We start from the raw sequence: 24120 nt of genomic DNA, 5'->3' as shown, positions 1-24120 counted from the left end.
TTTCAACCTAGACCCTTCTGTTCCTCATGGATACACTTTTCCCACATAACAAAGAGCCTCTGGGGACTTCCCTGGCGGCGCAGTGGTTAAGAATCCACCTGTCAATGCAGGGGACATGGGTTCGAGCCGTGGTCCAGGAAGATCACACATGCCGTGGAGCAACTAAGCCCATGAGCCACAACTACCGAGCCCGCACACCACAACTACTGAAGCCCATGCGCCTAGAGCCTGTGCTCCACAAGAGAAGCCATCGCAATGGGAAGCCCGTGCACCGCAACGAAGAGTAGTCCCTGCTTGCTGCAACTAGAGGAAGCCCGCAGGCATCAAGGAAGACCCAATGCAGCCAAAGAAAAATAAACAAACACACACATACATTAATTAATTAAAGAAAAAAAAGAAAAAGAGCCTCTGACCCACAAAATTTAAAAAGATTTCTTCGAAAAGGACTGAGCAAATAATCAAATCCCTAGGCTACTGGCCAACTGTAGATGTAATACTGGAACCAGGTTGGGAGTTGATAAATTCCTTTCTTCATTTCTGGCTAAAGAATGGAATCCTTGACTTGGTCTCCATAAGGCTGTTGATGAAATTGTACCAGGAATATAAAAATGAAAGCAATCCTAATTTCCTTCATTTGTAAATAAATTCTATACCACACTACCTTTTCTTGGTGATGATGGTAGAGTTGGCAAAATATTTGTGTGTGTGTGATTTGTGTGACTGTAGGCTATAACAGGATACCAATATGAAGCTGTTTCAAGGATTGTAGCCTCTGTAACTACCCTGGTAATAATCTCTATGCTGTGTATTAACATATCAATGCTCTGAAAAACTGGACTGAAAGTCAAAATCCACTCAGATATAACATTTCGGGCCCAGTCTCTTTGGGTGATGCAAACAAAAGCAGATATATTGGTCTTTGTTGGAAATCTTGTCCAATAACGAGATTGGCATCAATCATTTATAGTTTTGAAAGACCTTTGACTATTTTACACTCACTCTTTGGTTTCACATGATAAAGCACGATAGAAAAACTGAGGGAAGAGAAACAGGCTCCTTAGCATTGAGCATATGAGCAGGAAGTATCAATTAGAAAATAGCAACAAAATCATTAGCAATATCTTCTCACTTGACCTTAGGCAAGACTTTTACTTTATAGATGTAGCTCACACAGTTAATTGCTAGAATACTAGAACACAGCTCTTTTATTCTCTGGTCCAGGGCTCTTATTATAGTACTCTCACTTGAAATTTGGGAGATTTAACTTTTAAAAATTCTGGACTTCTATCATTTTTAAAGGAAGAAGAAAAGGAAAGACACTGAGGAGGAGGGGGTAGAAGAGGAGGAGGAAAAAAGGAAAAGAAAAAGGAAGACCTGAGTCCACACTCCCATATGACAGCAGTGGGTTCAGTGTTAAAACCCTTTCTTCTTCTCTATGGACAAATTTATCTCGGGTTAACTTTCTGGCTTGTGACCCCACAAACCTGATGAAGGTGAATGTCAGTTGTGTGACCAGGCAACGTTGTTATGGTAAAAGTGACCCAGGATTGGCACCCTGCCTCTGGCTGGGAGGAATACAAATGAACTATTCATACATATCTGGTGTTGGGCTTCCCTGCCTGTGATGATTTTCACCACTGGGCTTGTTCCTCTGCAGAACTTTGGAAGATCTGTCAATAGAAATGTTACAAGATATCTTTTTAAGACTTGGGCCTTCTAAGTCAGGAGGCTCCATGCTTAACTGATTCTTAATTGTTTGCTCTTAAAATATCACTTGGAAAAGAAATAATTTTAAAAATAACTCCCTGGAGATACGTGTTTGGACTGGGTCCTACCCTTAAGTACCTGTTGCTAAGTGTGATCCACAGTGATCATGTCATTTCAATTGTCTAGTCCAGCCTATGAACACTCTTTTGGGTGAACTGTAGATATAACCAGGTGCCCCCCTTTTTTTTTTACTAATAAGCCAAGAGCTTTATTGATGCAGCAGGCACTTTACAATGAACCCAAGAGAGCCCGCCTTCTTTGGGAGGTCGGGATGTCTGTACAGACCCTTGGGGGTTTTCCACTTCAACAAAAACCAAGCTCTCCCTTTTTTACCACACCCCTTGAATCTGCACCTGCCCAAGTCATCCTTCCCCGCTTTTACACAGGCAGTGCACACAGGTACACCTGACCAATGTGGGCCAGCCACTCTGGTAGACAGTCACAATGTCAGTTCTGCATTACTTGTGGACAAAGGCATAGACTATCAGATCCTGCAAAGGATTTAGGAAACAGTAAGACAATTTCTCCCTCCACCTTGAAAATAAAATACACTTTAGCGGATGCATGTCCTGAAATAGTTTACTTGGGAGTTCTGAGGAAGATGATCCATTGTCAATCCCTTCTTCAACAGCCTGTGCATCCAAAATTCTTCTCAAGGTAACATGAGTCTATTTTTTTTTTTAAACAGTCTTTCTTGCTGTAAGAACTCTTATAATGGAGCCTAGTCCTCCTACTGCTAATGCCTTTTCATGCCACTGGAGTAACACTGCACTGCTATTTTCTGTGGGCTTCTCAAACCCTTTATAAATGTACTTCATGAGCAAGTCAATGCCATTTCTGTCCAGTGACTGCACAGCCTGCTCAATTTCGCTGCTCTTAAAATTTGTAAGCACTTTCAGCACCACGCCCTGGGCCCGTTCCTTCACAGCTTGATTCTTGGTGTTGACGGGAGAGTTCCGCAAGGCTGCATGAAACGCCCGAAGCATGTCCCCTTGCCGCAGGAGCCCGTCCACCTCGCTAGGATCCGGGCCTAGCTCGGCCGCCGCCACCGCCGCCTCCTCCTGTTCGTCCACGAATTTGTTCTCGTCAAATTCGTTGATGTCCACCCGACGGAAGCGCGAGGACAGCGTGTTCCGGGCCATGGCGGGGGCTCGGCGCCCGCTCAGGCAGCTACGCTCCGGGGAAGACCTCCACTCCACTCCGCTCGGAACCGGCTCCCCAGGTGCCCCTTTTTGATGAAATGTATGCTCTCTAGTTCACCAGAGTCTTCGCCATTCCCTATCATCTTACACCTGGCTTGTTCTAATTCAGTTTCAGCGTGACCTCTGAAAGTTTTCGAGCCCAGTTCTAGATTCTGGGTGGGGTAATTTCTTCCTACAGTAACTTGACAAGTAACCTGTCAAGGGAAGCACTGAACTTCTCAATATTTATGACCTTTAGAGAAATAAAAATCACTCACCTACAGGAGTCTAACATATTTCTGTTTTGATCACCTCTTTGTTCTTTCTTGTGTTTTCTGGAGAAAAGCAAAGACCTGCCATCCTGGCCCAGTGGGTTCCCAATTTCCTCTTTCCAGCCCCTAGTTTTTACCTGCATGTAAGGTGAATTAATAAACACTCCAGCCAAAATCTTACAGGCAATTTTGACTTACTTCAGAGAATTCTTTTTTTAACAATTAATTGGAGAATAGGTCTTGACAACATATTTATCTATCATATCCTAGGACAATTCCGTAGCAGACATGGAAAGAAATAATGTTTTCAAAATAACTGCACTCTATCTCCAAGGATTCAACCTAACAATTAGAAATATACCTTTTAAATAAAATTTAGAATGTGTGTGTCACTGTGGGTGTAGGGTGTTTTTCTTTTCTTTTTTTTTTTAAACTGGTTACAGGCTGTCACCAAGCTAGAGGAAGGAGACCATTAGCACGACATTCATCATTCAGTATTTTCAGGAACTTCATTTGAGAGAACAATCTACCCGTTTTAGTTTTTATGAATCCCCTATGAGTTACAGACGCCAGATGTCTTTTCTCTGGCCGTCTCTCTGATGACAAGCATAGTGGCACATAAAAGGAAAAGCAGTCGGTGTTGGGAAGGAAACTCACAGCTTACAGCGGGCCAGTCCATTATTCATGGAGAAAGTCACAGGGTAGTTAATGTATGGATGTCAGACTTTCCAACTTTCAGAGAGTCCCCTTGGGAAGTGGTGCTGACAGATGTGTTGAAGGCAGAACTGCAAGCAGAGCGGGGTAGTCAGCAGGGGATCATTAGTCTGCTTCAAGAGCTGGGGCTCCTGAGTGATTAAGAGGTAACAGCTTACAAGAGCCATGCATAAATTACACATCCCAGGGTCAACGCCCCAAATTCTTCTTAATTTTTTTCTTACAAGGCATAGGGTCTGAATAGCAAATAGATCCTACTAGTCTGTCAACAAAAACCTTTACAACTTTAATATTTCTCATACTATCTATAAAAGCCAAGTGACTCTTTAATTAATTAATCCTGGACTGTCTCCCAGCTTCTGTTAGAAGAGGACTGTATGTGAAAGGGTGTCCAGAAGAGCACTTTCACGTGCTTGTAACTCATTTTAACGACACTTGTTCACAGCAAAGATGAAAGCTGTTAAAGCTAGGATTAGGGAGGATTACTTTTAGTCTTAGCCAGCTCTGTCTTTTAATGAGCCCATTCATTCTCAACCTGAAATTGTCAGTACAGTGAAGGAGGACAGAATATGTCACCTCAAAGCGTGCCATGCTGGCATATTAATTACTTGGAATTAAAGTTACTTAAGAAACGGTCCGTGCAAGCAAGACACTCTGACCCTCCTTTGTCCTCCTGAAAGCAGGAAATAAATCTCCCACGTGAAAGGCACCCTCCCTGTTCCAAAGGTAGAGATCATCCCTTATCACCGGAGATAGGGAATTCAGGGCCAAGAAGGATGTATATAACCAACTTTGTTACTTTTTCACTAATTTACTACCCTAGGCCCAAACTTCTTTGTCTTGTCAATTCTTCACAAGTTTATTGTTCTTGTGTCTAAAATGTATAAAAGCTCCTTGCTTTGGTCACCTCTTGGAGTCTCATATTTGTACGGGCTCCTGTACATACAAAATTAAAAATTTTTTTCTCTTGTTAATCTGTCTTAGGCCAATTTAATTATTACCAGCCAAAGAACCTAGAGGGAACAGAGGAAAAGTTTCCCTCCCCTACAATAGCTACATGAAAATTTCTACACCTGAAACTTTATGGATCTACCCTGACGTAAAAGCAGAAGTCACACGTGGTGCTTAAGGGGGGAGCACCTAACATGAGGTTTATTGAATGAAGCCGCTCAAGGTCAGAAAACTGGCTGAACATCATTCTCTGCTCTACCCTAACATCCTCAGCCCTGAACCTCTGGATTTAATTCAGACTTGATCCTTAATTGCTTATGAACGGTCTGGAATGCTGGTACACCACGAGATAACTTGTGTGGATTGCATTTTTGCTGTTAAAGATTGCTGCTGGGTACGTGGGATTTTGTGGAAAATAAAAGGAGGTGGTCTACCAGTGGAAAGCAAATTTGGTATGGTGTCTGCTATGAAATAAACCATGACATATTTCAGATCACAGCCACTTTCAGGCTTTGGACCACTGACTCCCCCTGTCCCCCCACCCCACCCCCCCCGCCTCTGCCATATTTCACTGGTTGATTTTTAGTGGCAAACGCCGCATTTCCCCAGCTGAGATGAGTACGGAAATGAAAAGAAAAGCTATGTCAACTTGAATTTAAAGTTTTCTGACCTGAAAATGAACTAGTCCTCTTAGCATAATGTACTCCCCTGCAGGCAATTCTCTTAACTAGGCTACAGTGCCATTTGGGAATGGGGGTGTTTATTTTTTTCATTCCCTGCAGAAAGTCAAATCATCTGAGCATTGATCAGTGCAGATTTAATGCACAGCACTGCACATCTGCCCCAGTAACACAGTGAAGGTCTGCCACTGGAGATTCAAAACAGCTCCAGGCAGAAGCAAAGCGTATTACTGCCAACCCAGGCATTTTTAGTGATAACCATCTCTCAAGGCAGGGTAGCAAGGACAGCTATTAATAACCAGAGTGATTTTCAGAAGGAAAATAAGTAATAAAATAGCTATACGTCTGCACATCATAGAAACTCCTCCATGCAATGCAAACATCTTCTTGCCTCAAAGGCTGATACAAAAATACTTTTATGGAGAAGAAAGTAATTAACAATGGAAGATCATCTAAAATCTGAGCTGGAAGCAAACTTGGAGATCACTAAATCCAGCCACATACTTGTATTTTTAAAATTTTTGTTATGGAAAATTTCAGACACACATCAATTACAAAGGTAGAGATAATGGGATAAGGAACCCTCTTGTATCACCCAGCTTCAATAATTATCAACATTGTTTCATTCTTGTCTCTTTACTCTCTCTGGGTGTTGGCTACAATTTAATAGGACACAGAAGTATCTTTCTACAAGTCATTATATTTTTCTTTTATAACTTTTTGTATTTTAAATTTGGAATATGGGAAGAATTTAAGCAAAACTCTTTTCGGGTTATCTGTACCTTTAAAACTTTTTGCTCCTTTTATATACATATCCAAAAATGGTTGTTCATAAGGTGTTGAGGAACTTCCTATTTACTTAAACAATGTCACAGGGATTTTGCCATCTATAAAATGGCTGTATAAGGCAATTATATCATCAGGTTGTTGTAAGAATTACATTAGTTAATTTATGTAAAGCTTTTAAAATAGTGCCTGAAATATACTATACACTATATGTGTTACTAACATTCATAAGTGAGGCTACCTCCCCCTTTCGCTGTCTTTGTCAGGTTTTAGTCCCAGTGTTATACCCATTTCATAAAATGAACTGACAGCTTGTCTTTTGCTCTGAAACACATTATTTGGAAAGGGAATTACCTTAAAATTTTGAAAGAGTTCTTTGTAAAATTTATAGGCCAGAGTACTTGGAGAAAGTAATTCCTGACAACTTTGAATTCTTTCCATGATAATTAATCTATTCAGATTTTCTATATTTTCTTGGTTCCATTTTGTTGCTTATATACTCTCAGCAGATTGTTCATCTCATCCAGATGTTCAAATGAACATAGGGTTGTACCTAGTTTTTCTCTTATGATTTTAAACATTATATAAAAAATTATATGCTCTTTTTAATTTCTAATTTTGTATATAGTCATCCCTTAGCTTACCATCTGTGAGGAACTGGTTCCAGGATGCCCCCTTGGATATCAAGGAAATCCGTGGATACTTGAGTCCCTTATATAAAATGCTGTAGTATTCGCGTATAATCTACGTACATCATCCCGTAAATTTAAAATCATCTCCAGATGACTTATAATACCTAATACAAGGTAAATGCTACATAGTTAGTTGTATACACAGGTAAATGCTATATAAACAATTGTCAGCAAGCAACCAATTCAAGTTTTGCTTTTTGGAACTTTCCGGAATTTTTTTCCATGAATATTTTCAATCCTTGGTTGGTTGAATCTGAGGATGTGGAACCAGTGGATACAGGGGGCTGACTGTATTTGTACTCCTCTTCTTCGTTCTTGATTATATTTGAAGAGGAATACACTTGTATTTATCTTTTCTTTTGTCTATCAAAACTCCTCTGTGCTGTCTCCTGTGTACTGTTTCTATTTTCTCATCCACTAATTTCAACCTTTGTCTTCCTTCTGTTTCCCTGAGGTTTGTTTCATGTTCTTTTTTAACTTCATGAGGTGAATACTTAGTTTACTCATTTTGATTTCCAGAATTCCTTGCTTAATAATGAATTTAAGGTTACTGACTTGCTTCAGAGCAAACTTTTCATAAATTTCGTTAAGCATAGATCTGTTTTCATGTCTTCAATTTTGAAATGTCTATAAATTATGGTTTTTGTTTCTGTTTCAACCCAGGAGATACTAGAAAGCAGACTTGAAATTTACATGAGTTGATTTAAAAAAAAAATTGTGGTTGTTGTCATTGTGTAAAACTGATCTATAGCTAATTTCTAGTGTAACTACATTATGGCAGAAAATAAGGCCTGATCTGTACAATTTCAACTTGTTGAACCTTTTCTTTTTTTGGCTTAATATATAACCAATTAAAATAAGCATTATATGGGCACCACAAAAGGAAGTACATAAATACATATTGTATTATTACATTATTCAAAGTTTTGTATCATTATTTCTATTTACTTAACTATCAAGTTACATCACAAACGTACTTTAGTAATTTCTCCTTGTATTTCCAAATGTTGAGTATTATAAATTTTTTTTTTTTTTTTTTTTTTTTTTTTTGCTGTACGCAGGCCTCTCACTGTGTGACCTCTCCCATTGCGGAGCACAGGCTCCGGACGCGCAGGCTCAGCGGCCATGGCTCACGGGCCCAGTGGGATCTTCCCGGACCGGGGCACGAACCCGTGTCCCCTAGCATCGGCAGGCGGACTCTCAACCACTGCGCCACCAGGGAAGCCCTACCTGTCATCTTTCTTGTGTATTTTTTATTTATGCTGTTTTTCTCATTTTTCCTTTTGGCCTTTGCTTTAATAGATTACTATTTCTTTGACTGAACTGTCTCCAGCAACTTGGAAGGTACATATTCTGTTTTTATATCTACCTAGATTTCTATTTCCATTAATTATTAAAATAAAGAATACCTTGTGGCTCCCTCTCAAAGAGGAGAAAGTACAATAAGTGTGTCATGATATAAAACAAAATGGTACACACATATATACTGGTCAAATATCTTTATCAATTACATTGATTATACATAGATTAGATCTTTACTCCCTAATTGCCATATCTACGAAGCTTCCTGATCATTATACTTTCCTTTTACATATTAAAAAACAAAACCAAACAAAACAACTTTAGTTACTCATGCTTATCACTAATTCAACTTCCTACAATGCTCATTTGGCTTTTTACGGAGTCTGCATTCCAGATTTTAATTCTTTCATTACTAATTTTTGTTAGTGCCCTTTAAACCCCAGTTAGTATCAGAGTTAGGTCTCTCTTCACATGAGCATCTTTGTTTCACAGATTCCATGGTTTCTTGTGCTTGACAGAAGGCACAACAGAGATGCATCTTTTAATTTTATTGTATTTTCTTAAGACATCTCTTTCACATGCATTTCTGGTGTCTGTTTTGTTTTGCATCCTCAGGCAATAGGTGACACTTCCCCCCTTCCACCCCTCCCCTCTTTTAACACTGAATATTTTCTTAGGTCACCGTGATGGAGTAGTTTTTTTATTTAACTTTGTCTATTAACATTGGTTGTAATTCTATCCAGGTCTTAGCTTCACTAACCAAAAGTGGGTGTATCCCTTTATTCCTCCAAAAGTGTGTGTGGGGCAGCTTCCAGAATTCCTATCTGAGGAACTCAGATGGAACTTTCTATGGCTTCAGTTTCCACCTTCAGAGTAAGCTGGTATCACCCTTTAGCTATGTCCACACCCAATATGCCATGTGAGCCTCTTTCCCTATAAAGTATTAGCTAGAATTGTTAATTTCCTAGTAATTTTTTGGCAGGGAAAGATGGTGTACGGCATGTATGTGTGTGTTGGTAAGTATGGTAGAACATTTCTTCTGGATTCCTTAGAAAAAAGTTTCCTTTATAACAAGCGAACACCTAATTTTTAAAACAGGTGTCCAGATTTAATGTGTATTTCATAGAGAGATACAAAGTGGGTATTGTGGCTACCACTGAAAGCTTTTAAAGATATCCTCTCTATCTCCCCGTGTTGTCAATTTAGTTCTTTAGTTATTAGTCTTTACTCTAGCCTGAATGTTTGTGTCCCCCCCAGAATTCATATTTTGAAATCCTAAACCATAAAGGTGATGGTATTAGTAGGTGGGGCCTTTGGGAGGTCATCAGGTCATGGGGAGCACCCTCCTAAATGAGATTAGTGCTCCTGTAAAAGAGATTCCACAGAGCTGCCACGTTCCTTCCACCGTGTGAGGACACAGTGAAAACGTGCTTGTAATAAACCAAGAAGAGAGCCCTGACCTGATCACACTGGCACCCTGATCTCAGACTTCTAGCCTCCAGAACTGTGGAAATAAATGTCTGTTGTATATAAGCCACCTAGTCTGTGGTATTTTGTAGTAGCCCGAACAGACTAAGACTGTCAGATGGTCACTTCTCAACTTGACCTGTGCTACAACTACAGGTAATTTTTCAAGTAAATTTTTGATGGTTACCCTCTGTTTCTAGTCTGATTAGAACATTGCTTCTTTCTTTGTTTTTCATAGAAAGCTGGGTAATAATAAATCAGCCTTGGCTTCCAAGAACCCATTTTAAAACTGCCTTCCACTCTAACTTATAACCTATCTCACGATGCTACTTAAAAAAAATCTTTAGCAATTCCTAACTTCTTTCTGGAAAAACACCCAAATCATTACCACCACATCTGACCCTAGTTTCTGCCTGTATCCCAACCTGAGACTTATCCTACTCTCCCTGCTGCTCTGGAGGTCCCACCACACTGCCTTTCTCTCCTGGCAGGCAACCTCCTAGACTTATGCACTGTTCCATCTGTAATACTATTCCATCTTTCATCCTTCAAAATCTAAGCTCCAGAGCTACTTCTTCAGAGAAGCCTTCTCCCAGACTACATCACGTCCTTCTATTCTACATGATCAGATCATTGAACCCTATTCTTCTCCCACCTCACAACCAAAAGCACACGTCCCAGTGTGATTTTCTGATTACCCTCTTACTCCCCAGCAGACCTGTAGGTCCCATGATAAGAGGAACCACTCTGTTTTTGTTCACTCCTATACCTGCCATGTCTACTAAACCCCTGACATCTGAGAGGTGCTGCCGAAGTTCGATGCTTTCACTTTTAAAAAATAATCTATTCTCCTCAACCTCAATATCCTGATTTACATACTCCACTGGGACCCAATCATAAATCTCATTCATCACAACAGTTTCACTGAAGTAACCTGGAACTGCACATTGAGAAGGAATGCTGGCTTGCAATATACTGAACAAATTCAAAAGGCAGCAACACTTATAAAGAAGGTGTAGGGATGTCTTTGTTATAGTTGTTGATTTCAGAGGTGTGTCATACAGGCCTCATTTGGCAGTAAGTGGGAACCACAAAGGGAAGAAACACATGATACTTAAATCAGCTACAATTTATTCTGAAAATCCCATTTGTCTTCTCAAAAGGCAAACCTGAGTTTGCATGAAATGATAAGAACTGGGGCTTCAAACCCCTATAAAACTGAAGTATTTTGGCATTTCCCAGGTGTTTCCTATTGTATGTGCTGGTTTGAGAGAAAAAGAAAGTGTACAAATTCCACATTAGTTCACAAAGTAGAGATTCTTTGGATATTTCTGAGACGCTACATTAGCAACTGCAACTATCTTTCCAGCTGTGCCCACCATATGGATCTATGAATTACTGCGGAGTGTCGTTATAACACAACTGCTTCCCAGGGGTTAATTTTGATGGTGAGGATGGTGATAATGTGCTAACCTGTGACTAGCTGATGTGAGAGAAACAGGGTGTGTTGCAGTTAGAAATGGGAGGAGCTTTCTTGGCTCAATATGATACGGCTGCCCACTGTCTCATCAGCAGCCAGGACCCACCTAAAATATCATGAACATTCTCCCAACCAGCCTCTGCACTAAAGATAGGACATTTTTTTTAGTTCATAATGTAGGCAGAGTTGGTCTCTCTGTGAAAGGATTACTACTTCATGTGAAAATTTGTGTTTATTCTATATGTCTCAAATGCCAAAATCGTTAGCGCATACAGTTAACTCAGATAAGCATGATGCGTAAAAGACTTTTTCATCCATACTGTTTGTCCTCGATGAACAAGCGACTTCATTAAGTCATTTCCTTTTAAATCAGCAGCTATAATCCCACCTTTAGTCAAAATGCCACCGTCTATTCCTTTGCCTATAAAAGTGAACTTTACTTGTCCAAATGCATAGTGTTGTCTGGTCTTTGATTTGACCAGCACCAGGTATTTTCTTCTTAAATGTCTGAAAACTAAACTGAATGAGTTAAAAAATATATCAGAAAAATGGCCAACTTTTTTTTTTTAAGATTTTTAAAAAAAATTATTTATTTTATTTATTTATTTTTGGCTGCTTTGATTTTCGTTGCTGCACGCAGGCTTTCTTTAGTTGCGGTGAGCGGGGGCTACTCTTCGTTGCGGTGCATGGGCTTCTCATTGCGGTGGCTTCTCTTGTTGCGGAGTATGGGCTCTAGGCGTGCGGGCTTCAGTAGTTGTGGCACGAGGGCTCAGCAGTTGTGGCTCACGGGTGCTAGAGTGCAGGCTCAGTAGTTGTAGTGCACGGGCTTAGCTGCTCTGCAGCATGTGGGATCGTCCCAGACCAGGGCTTGAACCTGTGTCCACTGCATTGGCAGGTGGATTCTTAACCACTGCGCCACCAGGGAAGCCCATCAACTTATTTGTGCCATCACACTCAGAGGATCAAGATCCCTGAGAGTAGTGAATATTCCACTTTTGAGACTTCAATTTCTGATCTCCCAACCTGAGTCTATTTCCAAATTTCCAGGACTCAACCAGCATTTCCTCATTCTATGTACTGCACCATTATCCTGCTTAATTCAATGTAACATCATGATGTACTGACCTGACAAAACACCGATTTGTTGATGAAAATGTATACAAAGGGCTGCTCATTTCTTTCTCACCTGAAAAGATGAGATTCATATTTCCAGTGTGCATTAAAACAAGAACGCTTGCCATATATCCTGCAGTGACTGTCCACTGGATTATTTATGAAATGCTCAGCCAGGTCTATTTTGTTGAAAGATCACTGTTGATCATGTGTTCCGCTCTGGCTGGTACATCCCTGGTAGCACTTTTAACTGGGTATGTAATGTGTTTTTCACATCTCCAGACCCTCCACCTCCCACCTAGCACCTGGTTTTCCACATAGCATCACCTCTCCCTGCTTTCTGGGACAGGACAACTCCGAAAGGGAACTCTGCATGCAGCTGAGCTTTGTTGAATGATCACAGTTTGTAGATCACTTTGCTTTTATGGATCAAATCTCACTTTCCAAATACCATTTCCTTTTGGTGCTAATGTGTCTGACCCTCATTCTGATGGATCAGTGGTCCTCCAGTTCTAAGGATCAAACCTGGAGATAATCACTTTGATTTCTTTTTTAATGTTTGAAAAGAAAATAGAGACCTTCTCAACTTGAATTTAAATCTACAAATATAGTGCCTATTATTAAATTAAGTACAGAGTAACTATCAGCAGAGAAGCTGGGTAATTAGGGCCATCATTAATTTACTAAAATCCGTGGTTTCAGCCAAATGAAGAACATGGAAACATCTACATAAAAGCAAACAAGGAAAAAAGAAGAGAGAGAAGAAAATTCTTGCAATGTATTTCTGCTAATTTTTTTTTCTAAACTAAATGATCCTCTTTAGGCTACTGAACACTAAGAAATTTAATTAACTGCTATTAAGTAGCTAAGTGTATTTCTAAGTGCTACAGCCTGGGACTTGCTATAGATGCAAAAACAGCTTAAACATCTCTCTTACTAGAACTGAAAGCAGAATGAAGGTAGAAAGTGTACAACTACCACTCCTGGGGAACTTTTCTTTGAAAACAGACCAGCAATTCTCTATACAGGTTAAGAAACGGGGGGCTCAGAATTATTCTATGACCAGGGAATGCTTGCTGTCTATACAAACTCATTTCTTCTACTCATAAGTATATAGTTGTTGACATCTAGGCATTCAAAAGTAACGTCATGAAACCTTCAGATTGTTTTAAAGAGCTGACAGGAAAATTCAAAGGCAAAAAGTATGTTGGTAGCATCACAGAACATGCTTAACCAATTCTGGAGATAACTGACATCAGAAATATTCATCCCAGTTCTTCTTGTCACATCTAGTGATGGAGAAGCTCACCATTCTTCTAGAAATGTGGAGCCTGATTTCTCCCTTTTGCTTCCCTTGTTGATTCCTTCTTTGAGCTACGTCATCTCATGGCTGAGAGAAATGGAGCCTGTATCTGGTGTGGTAAGGACAAAAAAATCCTAGTGGCCTCTCCTCCCAAACATGAAACACTCCACCAGGCCATTTAGGTTAGACAGTTTTCTAACAAGTAGTCCCTGATCAATGTGGCTTTTTTTTTTTTTTTTCTCGGTGAAAAAAGGGAGGTTTAATGAATGGAGAAAATCATCATCTTCCAAACTGTTTCCCATTACTCTATGCTGATTAAATCACTCTTGTGCTATAACCTCCGCTGGATGGCAAAGTGGGAAAAGAAGAAAGGGAGGAACTGGCTCAATAACTTTCAGATAAAAGAATCCAGGTTTGTATTTTTCAAAGGAACATGGTAGAGTCAAGGAGCATCAAACAGGATTGCTTTAAGAATATTTAAAACAAGATTAAAAAAATACCTAGTACTATGGTGTTGATGAACCTATCACTAAGTATTAACCTCTCCTCACTGAATTTCAATAGATGTGTATTCAAATGAATATATAATGTCTTGGGCTTAGAAGTGGAACTCAGAATGCATTTTGCATAGAAATAATACCATCCAAGTTGGTTTACCAGAGTTTGATCCGTAATATCCTTGAAGACTAGAACAGTAGTATTATTTCAATGCTGCTCCAACCAGCATTTTAAACATTATTTCCCGGGATCCCACATCCAGAAAACCTCTTCTCAATCACTGATCTCCAACAAGGTCACTCTAAACTTATTGAACACCTGTGGTTCTAAAATTTATTTGCAGGAGATAGGGCATCTCTCAGGTAAGTCACTTCTCAGGTGACATGAAATGGGCATCAAAGGGCAGCTATTTCAGTGCTGACCAAACATTAAGGACTCAAGATCCTAAGAACACAATTTATCACTTGTTTAATTGTCTTAAAAACTGAGTCTAATTTTGGGCACCTTCCCTCACTCCACACACACACACACAGAACAAGATGACTCGAGTGCAATGTCGGCCCTTCATCCTGATGTGCACGTTCAACCATGTCCCCACTATAACCAGAAGAGGAGATTGGTACCACACTTAGAAAGGGACTCTTCTTAGAGCTTTTCATGACAATTAAGTGACTGTTAATCTTATAACCATCTAAAAATTTCAAATTTTGTTTTAAAATAGCCATACAAAATAAGCTGAAGATTATGTTCCCTAGTCTCTTAAAAAAAACTCTGCAATATTTGAAAGCCCTTAGCTCCTCTGAGGCCCAATTAATGCTTTGTTTCTTCTAAGGAAATGAATGGAGCCCAGGCACATACTGTGCACGCTAATGTAACATGCAAACATAAAGAATTACATGGGGCTTGGCCTCTGAGAAGATGATTGGCAGAGTTCATCTCAATTGTCATGCTGAGTCTTTAAGAGCAATTTTCAAATGTTAGGAGAATGGTTAAATCAGCATTTTAATAAAGCCACAATGCCAGAGCATGATGAGTTTATGTTAACAATAGATGCATATTCCAAATGAATCTCTTGGAAGATATATCTGAAAAATATTTGCCTACTTAAAATTTGTTAAATGAATGTAAATCAAGAATCATAATATGTCTTCAAAGACAAGCAATTTTCTGATTTAATTTTAATTCCAGGCTTAGGCAAATGAAAAAAATCAAACCAGGCCTAATTAATAAAATCAGGAATGTTTGGATGTTTGAATTTTGCAAACTGGTACCACATTTATTATGTCTTTAATCCTTACAACACACTGGGGAGATTTAAAGGACAAAGATAAATTCCATTTGGCTGGCATAATGCTGTGTGAGGATTTGAGAGTTATGCTGGGAACCAAGATACGGAGAAGGAGAGCCTGAAATCTCAGTGAGAGAAAGTAGAGGAATAAGTTGGAAATGGAGGGACTGCTTCCTGAGGAAGGTGGTCAGTTGTCTAATCAACAGAGCGAGAAAATTAGAACCTAGCCAGGAAGATGTCAGTATCCAAAGGCGTCTGATATGGCAGGCGGGGCCTGGTAACTAGACTACCTGGAGGATGCAATACTCAGAATCCAAAGGATAGTGTGTTATGGTTTGAGGTTTGGAGCTGGATTAGAATGGAATCTGCATGTACCTTTGGGTGAAACATGAAGGCAAAGAGCTAAACTGTCTGGACTGTAGTGGAATGGGTTGGTATTTGGAGCTAATACGGATGCCCCTGAAAATCTAAAGTTATATAAAATTGGTAAGCAGTTTGGGGCAGGCATGGGAATAAGGCATGCAGAGGGGAATTAGGCACTCCTGCCTTATTCATTATACATTCTTGACTAGCATGTAGATGTCTTGAAGATTATTCTGGGCATAAAGGATGCTCATTTTAGCATAGCAAGATTACTTGTGGCCCAGTGACCTGTCAGCATAGTTTGGACTAATTAAGAAACTGGTGAGCCGGATTCTGAAGGTGACATCTTGATGCCGGAAGCTGAGTACGTGTGGGGAGATAGAAAAAGAATAGGGCTCAGAGAAGTTATATAATTGGCTCAAGTAAGTTAACAGCAGCACTAGGATTAGAATGTGGGTGTCCTAGTTCCATGCTGTTACCTCTGTCCTACAGCAAAGACAAATATCCAGCTGAAATAACCATGCTGTGGGAGGGCGTGATTGATTTTTTTAAGACTATAATATTCATGATATGTCTAGATCAAATCACATTTCTGGGCCCCTGGAGATGTTTGCAAATCGAAAGGTTTCTGCTGGGACAAGACCTACTAGATTTTGCAGGGCAGACACACAAGTTTTCCACCCTGGCTACATATTCGAATCACCTGGAGTGCGTTCAAAACTATGAATGATGTCAAAGGAACCAATCTCAAAAAAAAATTCTGACTGAATTGATATGGGATGGCACCCAAAGAACTAATGCATACAGAGTACAAAAAAGTAGTTGTACGGTTGTCTCCTGACTATAAAAAAAAATGGGGCACATTCTACGCAAAGGTAACTCCTAGACCTGCCACTGATTAACGTGTGACCTCACTTAATCTCTTTGCTTTCACTTTCTTATCTATGAAACACATGTCCTTATTTCTTATAGGATTATTGTAAGGATCCAAAGATAATATAAGGTAAACTAAAGATTATAAACACCATAAGGAACTCTACAGATGCTGTTATAAGGTCCCTGAGTCTGGTGCCGTGCGAATGGGATCTAAGTTTAACGGGGATGTGTTTAGCGTAAAAGCATCCAACGACGACAATTATAGCTAGTTTCTCTATAACTCATAACAACGAAAATAATCTCAGAATCAGAATCATGTGGCTTTCTTTTTTTACACTGTAGGAAGGCATATTTTCTCTAACAACGACGTAGTAAGAGCTGTCCAAATGTAAAATGCTACTTCTTCATGTGAATACCTGAGAAAAAGCCAGTCTTTTCTTAGTTGTTCACCTCTCTTAACGACAATGAAAAATATATAGGAAAGCCTGAAGTGATTATTTTTTATTTTGAATTCTTTTAAATACGAATTGGACATAAAAAACTTTTAACACTTCTGCTTGGGTTTGATGTGGAAATCAAAGTACTCCACCTCAGCAGGGTGAACCTGGGCTGGTTTTGTAGAAGGCGATCAAAGTGGGTGTATCTTCAATCTGGCGCTGCCTCAATCTGTTCCAGCCAACTGAAACAACAGTTTTGGGGACGCTGCCCTGGGTTTATGGAATCAGAATATCCGTGGGCAAAGGCCAGGCACCTGTGGCTCTAACATGCTGCCCTGGTGATGCTTCCGCTTCCTGCACACCTCTGGCCAGAGGTGCGGAGTGTGGGGGGAGCATAGGTGAAGCTCAGGGCTTCTCAAACTTTACTGTGCACATGAATCACTTGGAGATCCTGTTAAAATTTGAATTCTGATACAGTAGGCCCTGTGTGGCATCCAACACTCTGCCTTTTTAACAATCTTCCAGGTGAGGTAGATACTTCAGGTACAAGGACCACATTTTGAGCAGCAAGGATCTGGGTGACATATAAAAGGAAGGTGGAAACAAAAATATCCCTTGGTGAGCAGTTCATGGGGATTTCACTGGTGAATGACCTGTCAGTTTTAGTAAGCTAGGAGGAAGAATCTCAAAGTACCTCACTTCTGTTCCTATTTAATGAGTGGTTGAAGATCACAAATTCCTGCTGCCAAATGACCCTGGAGTTGATGGAAAGCACAGTGAAAATTCTAGATCTCAAAATACTCTGTTTCTAATCTAAAGAAGCATCATAGACAACCAGAGCCCCATCATCCATAGTGATTTCTATTTTTTGGCGTCTGTGTTAAAGATTTAATAGTACAATCTATGCGACGACATCACATCTGAATTTGTACCTATTAACCAAGAAATGACAAAGACGCTATGCAGGGTGATTGGTAGAGCACTGGAACTACGTGCTGATGGAAATGCTTTTCAAAGTAGATTAATTGCTGCTCATTTCTATGTTATCCTAAGAAGGTCTGACACTGCACAGCTTTTGAAATAGGACATGCAGCATCCCTTACAATGGATCTCATGCCATTACCCAGTATCCCACTGATACAATAAAAGGCTGACTCATTTCCTTTCCTCTTCATGATCTGTTACAATAGAAACTGGGATACCATATGCTGGGTTTAAAACGCTCAGTATGTCCAGCGGCTCTTGGCGATGCTGCCAGCTTTAAGGTGATCACAGCCTGGAGAAGCAATGACAGAATCACTGCTGGACAGTTTGCATTGGAGGGTTTTGAGTAACTGGGGAGATTTCATCAGATAATCATTGACTCCGCTGCCCCAAACTGATGGATGTCTGTGATGCTCTCTTATAACCTTCAATACCCACCTTGTTTTCTCTCAAATTTCCTTGCCTTGCCTGCCTTGCCTACAGTATCACTGAGCTCACAGTTTCTAATAGAGCCCATAATGAGAATATTTATTTCCTTGTCTTTCACCATCAAGACTGTCAGGAATGTCAGCACAACTCAAGGAACTGGATTTCAGAGCTGCTGACTGCTGGCAGTAGAGACAAGCAAATTTCAGTAGATGTCCACAGAAATTTTTAATATATTTCTGAGTGGGAAGGGGAAGTATTCAGGTTCATTCATTGTGGAGCAGCACAACAGTGCTTCTTGTGTTTTGCGTTTCCCAAAGGTATCATTGTACCAGGGATTAGTGGGGTATTTTTTTCTCAATATGCTGTAAGATTAATTTTCAGAGTTGCTGCCATGTTATGAAAGATTAATGCTGTGAAGGTAGCCTTCAGAAGAAATTAGCAAAATCTTCCTTTCTTATTTGATCAAATTTCATAATAAGAAGAGAACTGTTAATGTGAGTGAACATCACTTTAACCTAAATAGATGTCCAGTTAATTGCTCTCCTCATATAAAGGACAGGACTTCAATAATGCATATATAGTTTATAAATATGTTTAGTTTTTATTCAGCAATTATTATGTAATGATAGAACTAAAAGGGATCTGAGAGATTTCTTTTAATCTCTTCGTTTAGAGATAAGTAGAGATAGAGAACGTGAACATAGTAGCCCAATATCAAATAATGATTTGAAATAGAGCCAGGACCAGAATTCATGTCCTGGACTCCAAATTGAATGCTTCTGATACTAACTTGGCAAGAAAATTAAGTCCTAAAGAATAAACCCATTTCTCAGAAGACAAACTCCTGAAATCCAATCTGGATTCTCTGCCAGTCTCAAACACCAGAAACCCTAACAATTCCATACCCTCCATCCAGACTTGGAGGGGTGCCTGCCTCTTCCACCTGCTTATCTATTCACCGTGCTTGAAATGCTAGCCATGTAGCTGTTTCACTAATTGTTATTTCCTGCTAAAAACGTTAGCCGGGGCATTAGGTGAGAAGGAAAAGTTAAAACTTCTGAAGACAGGACAAAAATAAAATGGTGTTTTCAAATTCTCAGTTTAAAATATCTTCTTTTTCCATCACATGTAAAGCCAAATGGAAAATTAAGGTAATAACAAGGACAGCAGGTATCAAACTAAATTTTAGCCAGAGTGACCACAAATGGAGTTTATCAGTCTTGTCAGCACAAACTGTAGTGAAATCCTAATAAATATCACTAACTACTAAACCTCCAGACTCCTGAACTCTGTATGTGCAGTCAGAGTCACCTTCCAGTCATCATTAGTCCTTTCTGCAGACACTGCAACCTGCCTACACATCGTCTCTCCGCATTCTCCCTTATTATCAAAATTATGATTTTTTAGGGCCATCGTGTATCTGTAGAAAATACTTGATTTTTGTGTCTCTTTTGCCACTGGAGTGATCAATGAAATGTACATAAAAGTCCTTGGGCAAAGCAAACCTTCCATAATACAAAAGCAACTCGAAATGAAGAGACTTCTGACATTTGCCCTGCCCTTTTCCCATTTCTACCTTTCTGCACTGGTGCCTTAGCCATGCCCCATGTTTAGGACTTCAGAGAAGGATCAAAGAAAGGGCTTGGGTCCTGGAAGATGTCCCCCAAAAGCAGTGCCAGCTTTATACCACATACCTTTGGAAGTCTTATGTGTGAGAACAACACAAACCCAAGTCCACCGAAGCCGGTGTTAGCTGGGTTTTCAGGGACTTGCAATCAAATGCATTCCTAACTGATCTAGTCATTATGAGTCCTTACAAAGTCATCTTGGATTCTGTGGTCAAGGGACTATGGTTCTGGGTCTGATCCCTTCCCAGACCAACAATGAGATGAAGTGAAGCAAGGCCATCTTTTAATACGATCAAGTTGGAAGAAGTGCTGGCGGTTTTACCTACGTGGCTTTACCAAGCAACAGGATTCTGATTTTGATGGACTCAGGTATCTTTCCCCTTGAGCCAGGTAGACAGCAGGGGGATGGAACATTGGTACCATCTGATATTTTCCTATCCTAATTATGGGAGGCAATGACGATGCTTCCTCGACACAGAGGGACTTTGGGAATCTCTACGAATGACACTGTCCCCCTTTCTGATGCCAAGAGGGTGAACAATCAGCAAGAAAAATAGCAGTCGGTGACATGTGCACATTTCGGTGCAGAGTTACCTCCAGCATGGGCTGGTGGGCCGCACAGCAGTACCATCCCCTGACCTTGGCGGACAGACACAGTGCTTCTCGTTCTTGTTTTAAAGTTTTCAAGATCTGTTGGGAGACATAAAGGAAAAGGAGTTTAAAATTTAAAGTCCTAAGACATTATGGAAGACTAATACTACTTCAAAAGAGGATAGTCTTCTGCTGTAAAACGGCCTTTACACCACCCGGATCAGGGAAATTCAACTCTACCGTCTTCTTGCATGATATTGTCTCATCCTCTATGACTCTATATCTATACTGTAAGGTAGCCACTTGCTACATGTGCCTATTTAAGTTAAAAAACAGTTAAAATCAAATAAAATGTATGAATTCAGTTCCTTAGTCACACGAGCTGCATCTTAAGTGCTCAAGAGGCACACGTAGCTACTGGTTTCCACACTGGACAGCAGAGAGAGAGAGAACGTTTACATCAGTGCAGAAAGTTTTATTGGGTAGCACATGTCTGGATGGAGTAAGTGACCTCCCCAACTCTATCTGTAACTGAATATCATTATCAGGATGTAAATTCGTGGGTTTTGATAGTCAACTGTTTACTTCACAAACCGTTCCATTATATGCAATTATGTTTGTTACTCTATATGTACCTAGAATACGACTATCTCTGTCTACACACACACACACATTACATACAATGTGTAAACAGACATACATACACAATTGTTTTATAAAGTTCCTGTGTATTTTTAAATACTTATAAGGTACTGTCCAAGGTTCTGTTTGGAAGAAAGTTCCCCTTTCTCAAGGAAGTCGAATCTGGTTAGAAAGATAAGACGTTACAAGCCCAAAGATCACAGTTGGAGTCAGTAAATACACAGTTGCCAATAACAATGAGTTAATATAAGAAATATGTCTAATAAAGTGACAGACATATTATTGTTCAAAAAGATTTTTCTTTCATCCTTCCAACTGCAAATCCTCTCAGCAATGATTGTTTTAAGTGCCATTTCATTTTTTGTTGTCTGAAACATTTGATGTAATAACCTGTTACCAGATTTGAGGATTATTCTAAGCCAAGTATGTTCTATAGGGTTGCAAGCCCTGTAGCTGTGCACATCAGAGTTCAGTAACATTTATTGACTATTTCCTCCATTTTGGCCATTTTGGTAAGTATTTTATGGTGATTATTTCAAGTGATCCTAACAACAATTATATGAGTTAAGTACCATTAATATCCTCATTTTACAGACTAGAAAAGAGTGGCACTATAACATTTGTTAAAGGGTACAACATCAGGGAGTAATGGAGCTAGGAAATAAACCTGGACAGCATTGCTGCAGTTACAAAATGGAATGTTTCCACACTCAGGCTGCGTTTCAGGGAGTGTTCACAGGGTTAAAAATAATTTATACACCGAGCTGATCTCCCTGTGCTATGTGGCTGCCTCCCACTAGCTGTCTATTTTACATTTGGTAGTGTGTATAAGCTTGGTACTTTGTGACCACCTAGAGGGGTGGGATAGGGTGGGTGGGAGGGAGATGCAAGACGGAGGAGATGTGGGGATATATGTATATGTATAGCTGACTCACTTTATTATAAAGCAGAAACTAACACACCATTGTAAAGCAATTATACTCCAATAAAGATGTTAAAGAAATAATCTATACACATACATGTCTTCATTACCAGCTTCTTCTAGAATTAGGCAAATCTGAAGCTCATATATTATTGCTTTTATCAATTAAACATATCCAAATTTGGCTGCCAGCTCGGGATACAGACATTATGAAAAGAAAGCTTCTGCCCTGTAGGGACTCAAGAGTTTGGTGGGCAGGACTGACAGGTAACACCTAATCATGGGAATCCAAAGACTGCTGAAGTTGAGGTGTGCAGAGCGACACCTTGAGGACCCGCACGTACTTAGTGCAAAACAAAACATGACTACAATTTAAGTTTTGATGTAATACAATTCCTTTCATTACATTTCTGATGTAATAAAATTCCTTTTATTCCATGAGTACCAGGTGAGGCTAGGACATGATTTTTTCTTCTCTTTAAGGAAATGGTTTGAGAAGCCTTTGAAAATGATTAAACTAGAGATTTAAAAAACTTCATTATGGCATTAATACTGTAAACCATTATCCCTAAAAATGATACTGAATCACTCTAAATTGTCGCTTCTGCATACAGGTTCTTAAAATAAGTCATCTAAGTTTTGGCAGAGACACCTCATCCAACCTCCAGAGTGGCATGAAAAATTAAGAACTGATAGGTAATTGAGATCAAGTCTTATCCAGGCAAAATCCACCTTGATTCTGACTAGAGAAAGAGCATTAGGAAATGGGAAAGAAAATGAGAAATATATGCAATGATTTTTTTTAACTTGTCCTTACTGAGTTTTAAAAACTGCATTCCTGTTTATTTCCCTATAGTTTATGAGTCCATGCAGTTCCACCGGATTTGTTTTGGACAGTTAGAAAATTGCATTAATCTGGTATTTGAGATAATATTTCGATAAGATTCTTAGCAGTTAAGTGAAATAGATTCCAGACGGTAAACCCTACCTACATACTGAATGGAAATATTGCATTTGGGCAGATCTGAGTTTGAAAATCATCTCTGCCATGTATTATGCAAGGTTTAATTTTCCCATAAATAACATGAGATGTAATTAAATGTAATTTATTTTGAAAAAACGATGGGAAAAGATTAAATGAGGTAATATTTAAGAAGCACAAAGCCTTTCCTGCTACAAGTTTGGTGCTTACTATATGTTCTTTCACTGAGGAATAATGTAGTCCAGTGGCAAATCATACCCCTATTATTCCATTTAAGAAAGGGTTTTGAATAGCAAATGAACTCTAGAGAGAGGTGAAGAGGCTAGTCAAAGGTCACCATATTTATGCACATGTTTAAGAAAAGATTGCATGTCCATTATTGGTCTTTTCAGATGTAATTATCCATTCAGATCCTAACTGCTAGCAGCATGATAATTTTCCAAATTAAAGAACTATGTGTGTGTGAATGGGTATTTTTTTGAAACTTGGGCATGGCCAGGCCTTTCCCAGAAATATTCTCACATATATATTCTCTTATTTAGGGTCATTTTATCTCCAAAGACTTGGTACTAGGTAATAATCAGTAGCAAGAGGCATTCCAAGTTAGAATACGTTATAGATAATGTTATGTCATCATGACCGTAGCACTCATAGCAATAATTGGATCTACTTGCAAAATGTAATGAGTTCATACCATGTGCTAACAAATTTTCACACAGATCTCATTTAATTCCATTATAGTTTTAATTCCCAATTTTAAGGTGATGTTACT

General features: G+C 39.4%; 2 protein-coding genes across 19 annotated transcripts in view; both read right to left on the bottom strand.

Moving 5' to 3' along the window:
* CNTN4 (contactin 4) overlaps nucleotides 1-24120 on the bottom strand; it is a 958186-nt gene that overhangs the window by 223001 nt on the left and 711065 nt on the right. For all 18 annotated transcript variants that reach the window (XM_079933645.1, XM_079933652.1, XM_079933654.1 and 15 more), the window contains one exon: nucleotides 20806-20901. In XM_079933645.1, the coding sequence (XP_079789771.1) occupies nucleotides 20806-20901 (96 nt within the window). The remainder of the gene's footprint in view (nucleotides 1-20805; nucleotides 20902-24120) is intronic.
* LOC307192595 (actin-related protein 2/3 complex subunit 5-like protein) lies at nucleotides 1992-2979 on the bottom strand. The gene has a single exon (XM_079933664.1). The coding sequence runs from the start codon at nucleotides 2907-2909 to the stop codon at nucleotides 2448-2450; it is 462 nt and encodes a 153-aa protein (XP_079789790.1). The 5' UTR covers nucleotides 2910-2979; the 3' UTR covers nucleotides 1992-2447.

This window comes from Stenella coeruleoalba, assembly GCF_951394435.1.
Source record: "Stenella coeruleoalba genome assembly, chromosome: 10".
Lineage (NCBI taxonomy): Eukaryota > Metazoa > Chordata > Mammalia > Artiodactyla > Delphinidae > Stenella > Stenella coeruleoalba.
Note: the sequence above shows the minus strand (reverse complement) of the source record. Positions and strands in the feature narration are given on the sequence as shown.